Source organism: Zerene cesonia, chromosome Z, assembly GCF_012273895.1.
Source record: "Zerene cesonia ecotype Mississippi chromosome Z, Zerene_cesonia_1.1, whole genome shotgun sequence".
NCBI lineage: Eukaryota > Metazoa > Arthropoda > Insecta > Lepidoptera > Pieridae > Zerene > Zerene cesonia.
This window is the reverse complement of record NC_052122.1, coordinates 10,427,140-10,435,918: the sequence shown is the minus strand read 5'-3', so window position 1 is coordinate 10,435,918 and position 8,779 is coordinate 10,427,140. Positions and strand designations below refer to the sequence as shown.

General features: G+C 34.3%; 1 protein-coding gene across 1 annotated transcript; it reads right to left on the bottom strand.

Annotated features, from left to right (window-relative positions):
- Nucleotides 1–1,593: 1,593 nt before the first annotated feature.
- Nucleotides 1,594–6,148, bottom strand: LOC119835822 (nuclear receptor subfamily 2 group E member 1-like). Its single transcript, XM_038360837.1, has 7 exons — nt 6,033–6,148; nt 5,313–5,428; nt 3,243–3,659; nt 2,973–3,122; nt 2,367–2,762; nt 1,949–2,095; nt 1,594–1,835 (listed from the first exon to the last, which is right to left on the bottom strand). The coding sequence occupies exons 1-7, from the start codon at nt 6,146–6,148 to the stop codon at nt 1,594–1,596; spliced, it is 1,584 nt and encodes a 527-aa protein (XP_038216765.1).
- Between the last annotated feature and the right edge of the window lie 2,631 nt (nt 6,149–8,779).

The window sequence follows — 8,779 nt, the reverse complement described above, 5'->3', positions numbered from 1 at the left end:
GTGGTGAAATATGGCCTGAACCCTCAGAGGAGGCACCGCGTCCCTGCAGTGGGAACATAATATATTTGCTCATGATGATTTCGCTTTCAATAGTAAAAAAATTAAATTTATTGATTGATTTTCTCTTGAATGACGTCATGAGCAGCAAATCGAAAGAAACTGACTCCTCCAGTGTCCTTTGATAGGTATATTAATATCGATAGTTTTTGTGATTCCTCTTGCTTGCTCTACATAAAATCAATAACAACAGTTTTTTATTGTTCGTAATAGGTAAAGCTATATAATATTGTTTGGACCAACAAAATCTATCATTACATTTTAGTTTTAATTAACATCAGCTTATTTATAATTACAGAATTTTGCAAATATGGTGCACAGTGTATTAAACCAGTACTTACCGACTAGCCCAGTTTGTTGCTTCTGCATTCCGCCGAAACCAGCTGCCATTTTGATTGCAATATTTGGTTTATTCCCGAGTTTGATTTACGTTTCGTTATACGAACTTGGTGAGGATGTTTTGAAGAAGCTAAACGTAGCTGAACCTCTAGTACAAATAATTGTGCACATATATGCTGTAATGGGCATTTTATTGGTTTCTGTGCACGTCACACTGTTCATTGCGGCCTTAACTTATAACGAAGTTCTCATTTTGATGTATATTTGGTGTGTTATAATATTTAGTGTAATCGACATTTTGATTGTATCATATGTTGGTATATCATTAATAATAGATGATTCCATACTACTTGGGATGTATATTTTTTTGGGGGATTTGTTTTTCTGGATTTTTGTATATATTTTTATACTGCCTGTACTAAATGGATTTAGACGGAATATTCATACGATACTTATAGTATTAAGGTAAATCCAACAAGCAACCAGCCTATTATTACCAAGGCCAGCAATGACAGAATATGGTCACCAGCTCTAACCTCACGTCACCGGCGATGGATTGGAACGAATCGGCCAAATTTCCATTAAGTAAATACTATCGTATTCTGTATCCATATTTTGATACTAACCACTACTGAGTGATATCATTTAATGTAAAACAAATTTTCAAAAAACGAAATTTCGAATGTTGATTTGTTTTTTATTAAATATACATTAACATTTTGATTTAAGAAGCTCAAGGAATAAATGTTAAGAAGTTTATACAACCGTGATTAAAATCAAATTATTTCATTTAATACGTTTGCTTTTGCGAATTTATTGAATATCAATAGACCGTATTCGTATAGTTCATGTTATAAATAATAAATATCACAATCTAGTGTCTGCTAATTGCATAGAGCTAAGTTTACGAAAATAAGGGCTTTCAAAATAAAATACTGACAACAAATTTAAGTTTAATTTAATATGTGACTAGAACTTACGAAACAAAATATACGTAAAAATATCTGTAAAAAATAGAAGTAACATTATTAAATGACTAGATTTTTGTCATGTTGCACAAATCCCATTATCTATTGACTTATCTACTCGAATGGCAACCTACCCTCGGTAAGCGTAGGACACGTAAACCAAAGAATGGTACATAGGTAAGTTTTTTTTTACAACAATACTCTTTAGATTATGCTCATTTTTTTAAATTTAGAACGCAGCTGTGTATTTTAAAATACGAACGAGAGTTCCATTGATATCTTCGGCTTTGGTAGTTGAAAAAAGTAAATGTTCTAGAATGCCCAAGTTCGCTATGCGGCAAATGCTGGGAAGAAGTAACATGAGTCTGCCGAGACGGGACGCTTCCTTGTTAGCGCAACTCCTCTGTAGGTGTATTAGAGCTTGTTCTTGTAGAACTTCCACGTGAGAAAACGTTAGACAGTCTATGAAATCTGTAAAAGATAAGAGTTTTTATTAGATATATAACATATAAATATTTTTAATTTCGGTAACTTTTTTTGCAAAAAAGAAATATGTAATTATATTCTAATAATTATTGATTTACCTGTCCTGAACAGAAGAGCGGATTTCAAACAGTCGTATTCTAACTTGTCTGGTCGGCAGCGAATTATTTTCTTCAAAAGCAACGTGATTTGTTTGATTTCATCCCTTATATTTGGCCGCTTTGAAATTAATGCGGACGATACATGTTCTATAGAATCGAGATAATAAATTTCATTTATAACTTTTGAATATAGGCATTCGAATAAGTTTTATTGGTATAATAGTCGGCTCCACAGCCGACGATGACATAAAAAAGATAAGGAAGATCTCGAGATGGCTGACAAGAAAAATAACATGATAAACAATTGATAATAGCGTATTAAATCTGTTAAAAACCGGTTTATTCACATCCTTCATATAATTTTTATCAAAATATGACCATTTATTTTTATCTACAAGAAAGAGAGCTTTATACAAACCCTGATCGAACGAAAATGAATACTGTGCCGCTGTCAAAACAAACAGTTCCTTCCAATTACTAATTAGGAGACAAGTTTGTTCACTCGTCGTCATCTGTCGAAATGGAGAAATTGTATGCAGCCATTTTATTGCACCCACCAATAGCTTCGCCGCGGGTGCATATAATTCCTCATTACTAAAATCTATGTGCTGTACGGGCACAGCTGTTTCTTCAAATCGAATAGTACTCTCTGCTTGATTGACACGTCTGTCTTTTTCGAGAACTCGGTTATCAACGGGGACTGTAATTTTGTCGCTGTCGGAATCCGGGTCATCATTGTTTTTGTCTTTGGACGTGTACTGACTGACAGAATTCTCGAAACTAATTGATGGTGGGATGACACTGTCTTTCTGTTCTGTTAATGAATGAATATGTAATCAATTAGAAAGAAATAATAAATTAGTAATGATAAGTCGTACAATGGACACTAATAATCAAAATGTGAAACTGCGCGCAGTTCGCAATGGCGACTACAACGTTCGCAAAGCAATTTCGTGGGCTGAATATCATCTTATATATACTCGTAAAATACATGTGTGGATCATTGAGCTGTTAACATACAAACCATTGCTTCTATCATCGCTTGTTTCAGTCTTGCGTGCCTCTTCGGAACTGGATACTTCATCGTCTTTTATTTTTTCTATTTGCTGTGAGTCTGGTTTGTCAGAATTGTTATAAAAAGGTGGCGCATACTTCAAAGCATTGATTGAGGATTCTGTGAAGTTGATGAATTTCGGTTATGTTTTTATTTAGACACAAACCAAACCAGTTTGTTGGTTTGTGAAATAATACACATCGCTTATGTAAATGATACTACAGTATGCAGCAAACTTACTGTTGTGCAAATATTCCAGCCCGTGTAAGGTGTCCGATGTTATTATGGGAGGATAGAAAATATTTGTCGATAAATATCCGGGATGTGGCATTGGGTAGTGAAGTGGCGTCGGGAATATCGGGATCTTGAAAGGATTTACAGAGCTGAGAGAGGCGGGCGTCGATATGAGTGGACTAAGCTGAGGCACTTCTGTGAGTGTTCCTTCGGGAAGTCGAGAAAAATCTTGCAGCGTATTTTCTAAGAATGGAATGTGATAGCGGTCGGGTAACGTTCGGTATGTGTGAAACGGGGAGAAGCTGGATGAAGGAAGCGGTGAAGAGTTGGAAAACGACTGGCGGGTAAAGTTATAGCCTAGTTTCTGTAACGCCAGCTGCTGGTGATTGGTGATCGGTCTAGGCGCGCGTTCGTGTTGGACCGCTGAAAAAAATCATTTTCTTATTTTATCTTTTACAAAATTTCATCATTATTGATGTACATGTATTAAAAATAATTCATTTTTAAAATTACAGCTTTGTCAAGTATAAAATTAAAGTACTTATCACAAATTCAATTAAGGCCCATAAAGATAGTATTAATTGTGTACATGTATAATATTTATCCAGTAAACAAAGCTGTTAAAATTACAAGCGATGAGCAAACATAACTTAGGGAGCATTGTGATTTATAACAGCGGTGTCGGGGTTTAGGTTTTCGTTTCGCGCCAATCAAGTGAAATGTAAATAAACATGGCGACTGCGGGTGACGTTCCATTAAGGAGGGACATGACTAAGATTATAGTTGCATTATAGCAAAAGTTTTTTATAAATAATAAGATATCATGTAAAATGAATAATTTCTTTGCATACTCGTACATTGCTGTATGTAGATAGGCATTTTCTTTTGATGGTAGGTATTTAATAATCAATACTTTTTATCGGTGATGAAATTGGAAAACTTTTAGTGAAAGTATACGGCGATCCTTGTTTTTTTAGAAGATATTAATAAGATCTTGATGCATCATTTTGGTCCAGCAGAATGGAAATGGATTGGAGGAGTTTATTTCTTATTCTAGTCTCCGTATTACCTCAAATTATCAAAGTTGAGCGACTATAGTTAATGCAGGATATTGACATTTCTAAGTATTATGTCTTTCAACGCTCATTTTCGTTAGTTTTAAGACTCTGTCTTAGACATAATTTTATGTTATCCATTACCATGATCGAAAAAAAAAGACCATAACCATTTTGTTGTAGGAATAATTAACAGCACAATACCCAATTTATGGGTGCACGCCGTAGGTCAAACGTTAGAACAGAATTCCCTATGATCTTTATGGTCGGAAAATTAAAACATACCTAATTAAATAAAAAACATATTTTATTGTATGTTTTCAATACCACCGAAAAAAAAATGTGCGTTATTTAAATGTGTCTACCCACACTATACGAAAAGCGACAGATAATAAAAATAGAGCGGTGGTCGCGTGTGAACCTCAAGCTGTGCCTGATCGTGGGGCAGTCGCCCGCTTTTTCTCGCCTTTCACCGACACTTGTGTACCGCAAATACTTGAGTGTCTGCTAATGGAAAAGACATGCTGCTACGAGGATGCCTGAATAAATACTTTATAGAGACAAGTGCTCGGTCGTGTCACCGCGCAATCTTCAATTTATGAACGATTTGCCGTGTGTCAAATATTAGAGGGTTCCAAATTCGAAATGCAATAATGCGAGTTGAGGAATGTGCTATGCGATCTCAGTAAAAATAGGATCTCTGGCTTTTCCATCAAAAATACTAACGTCATGGTTTATCTTCAAAATTTAGATTAATAACTGGTTTGTATTAACAGCTATGACGTCACATATAAACCCCACGTCATTGCACATTCCATATTCATATTTCTTAAGCTGCACGCTTAAGAAATAAGAATATGGAACGATTATTCCCGCAAGCGATAGCCACCTCGCCGCAAAACCACCTGAGACACTACACTACTATACTAAACTGTATACTGTCTATATATAATGAAGGTGTATGAACTAAAAATTTTTTGCACATATGCGCGGATTTGAAAAGCGTACTATTCTAAATTACCGTCTTTCTTCATATTGACTCGAAGACACTTGGAGAAGCGGCAGGCTTGGCATTGGTTACGTCGATTCACATCCACCACGCATCGGCCCTTCTCTTTACATACGTAGTCTAAGTTGCTGTGTGATAATGATATTGATATTTAATATTAACAAATTGATTGTTATAGAATAAATAAGTAAGTAAAGTTATCGCCTGTAACAATACCAGTGCTACAAGTGATTATATGTATGCGGTGGTGACTTATTAATATAAGGTGAACTACCCCCTCGCTTGCTTTCTCAAAAAAGTTGCCTAATATATATTTCATTTAATAGGGAGCGTGAATGGACGAAAATTGGGTTCACCGATATTTAAAATAGTAAAAGCGTTTTATTTACACTAATCTTTGAACTAATTAGGACGACGCGTCAGTGCGTAATGCGCGCGAAAAGTCGAAACACTTAATTAATATTTAATTAGATGACGAAAAATTTAATTACCATGTGGACATCCTAACACATCTGAACATTTTTCAGTTAACAATAGCGTACTTGCGTCTGTAGCATTAGAAAATAGGGAAACCATTTGCGTATATTGGATTCTTACTGATCTTAAGATGTGAAAGTAAAAACTGATTTTGCTGCTCCAATAATACAATTATTCTTGAGAGCTTTCATCCCCGGTCGAGTGGTCCAATCTTACAATATAACCATTTATGTAATAAATGTTAATAAATAATACCGTCGTATACTTCGCTTGAAGAAGCCTCTGCAGCCATCGCAAGAGGGTACTCCGTAGTGCTTGCCTGATGCTTTGTCGCCACACACCCGACATAGCGCTTCGGGCTTCGCTTCCATAACTGTGAGACAAAATAAACATTGAAATAATCTTTTTAAATAAACTACAATATAGATCATACGAAAAAGTTATCAAATACTGCATTGTGATTCTTTAATTATGATAATTATAAATAAAGGATTGCAATGCAGTAGGTAATTGGTTAATTTTGGTTTAAACTATTGAGTAATATACACATTACATTGATAGCATAAAATAAAAATGACATCAGAACGCTTTTCATCTGCCTACTACTCTCTGTCCTACTCTCAATAATAAGATTTAAAGTCAAGAAAAAAAAAGTTAAATGTAAAAATATAGTAAATATATTACAGCTAATTACTTGAAGTTTATTTTATTTGAATTAGTTACATTTTAACGTGCCGTGCTTAGAAATATTGAAATAAAGTGAAATGTGCAATGACTTAAATTAAATTTTATCATATCAAGTGTAGAACTCGAGCACGCTTCGACACGAAAGAGTAGCATGCTACTGTGTTTCGTTGGTGAGTGGTGGCGGAGGCTCGTTTCATTTTCCTCACTTTCCTAGTCTATTTCTTTATTTCCATCTTTAATCATTTCCTTATCCTTTACCCCTTAAAAGAGGGCATCGCATATGTAGCGGCATTACTTCTGCAAATGTTCTTGGGCGGTGGAAATCGCTTACCATCATGCGAACGAACAGCTCAGTTACCCGCCATTAGATAAAAAAAATCAATAACTACAAGTAAGACTACAAAGACTACAAAAAATTTCCTAAGTTGACTTAAAAAATACTTGTTTTTGAACCAAAAACGTAATAAGACGCTAGATTCACAGCGATGGCCGATACCCGGCACAGTCACAGCTGCGACCAAAAAATGCGATTTTAAACAGCCCCAGCAAGCAGGCAAAATATTAAAAAATATGCGCATAACTTGTTCAACAATAGCTCAATCAATATCACCTCAATACGGCTCAAACAACTTACATAAGCTTCAAAGAAAAATGTCGCATCATCACAAATCGACTATTAGTAATGGGTTGATAATTCAATAAGGAATATCCGATGTCACCAAATTATTATTCGATACGAAGGGTTTAAATTACTTTTTGATGTTTGTTACGCAAATGTCGTAAGTTCGATATCTATTTGAAAGGCGTGTTTTTAAAAGTGGTATAAAAGTTATGGTATTGGTGTTATTGAGAAATATGAATTACGTAGTGTCAGTACCTACAATTACAAATTTTCACTATAACAACATAAATATGTTGGTAAGTTTCCTATCACTCCATTTATCGACATGAATACAGAATTCCAAAGATTGCCACATCTTTATTTATAGGTGCCTAATTAAAAAATATTTTGTTGGAATTAAGTAAAGTAAAGTTATATTTCAGTAATTAAGCACTCGCCGTTCTGATCAATATTAAAGCCACTGTGAACAGTTTTCAAAAGGCACAATAACTTATCGCTCAATCATACCATTTTTCAACCTAATAGATATCACGTAAGCTGTCCGAGTCTATATAATTTCACCTCACATTCTCAGTCTATAATAACCGTGGAGCCAGCAATGTAGATCTTAAACCTGTAGCATAAAGTTGAAAATAGCATACATTACAATACGGGCTATTTTTTTTTTATTGAACAGCGAATTTGAACCATAACAAAATGAGTTTAGGTTGTAAATAAGCTAAATCTTCCTTGACACGTGGTTGGATTCTCACGCGGGTAGGAATGAGAATGACTTACGGACTATTTTGTTAAATTATGATCGAAGCGATTCGCCGACGTATCATTATTATTTCCCATGTGGTTTCATTGTGGAAATACACGATTATTTACGTAAATAGGCCTGTGATTTTATTTTGCTTTTCTAATTTTATATCAATAACGAGTATATTGCAAGCAAAAAAAGACTAATTTATATATTACAATCATCCATTAAAGTTCGAAAGTTTCGATATTGTAAAAATGAATTCCTAAAAATCCTCTTTTTTACACATTTTTTTATTTTTCATTTCTTCCCAACAACGATATTATAATAAAAAAAGTCCCAATTCACGTGAAGAGAGATCTTTCTATTCGATATAGTTTATACGAGAGCTGTAAGGATGCGTGTAATATTCTGCGTAAAAATATTTGAAGTGCAAGGAACAAATTCAATACTCAACATATCCTCTATATTTTACTAGCCGTTCGCCCCGAATTTGCAAGAGTAGGTTCTTATGTATATTATATACATATTATGGCACATAGCGAAAATGCAAATTTCTATTGAAAGGTTTTTTTAAATCGATCGAGAATTTTTCGTGTGAAAACATTACAAACATATGTATGTTTGTAAAAGCACAAATGTTGTCTCCTTATAATATTTTGCTTAGTTTAGATAATGCCCACCAAATTTTTTTCTTCCAGATAATGTAATAAAGGCTTAGATATTTGCAATAAAAAAACAATCTGAAAAGTCAGCTAATAATTTTTACATACCATATTTTGGTTCTTGAGCAAAAAGGATCTTAAAGATGTAATTATAGATTGCGTAAACAATTTGACCATATGTAATCTAACATGGGTCACACAGCACGAGTCATATAATGGGTGGCCCGTGGCAAGGGGTGTGTCAGACACAACCTGTTTTGTAATAAGCTCAAATATAAGACCCCAA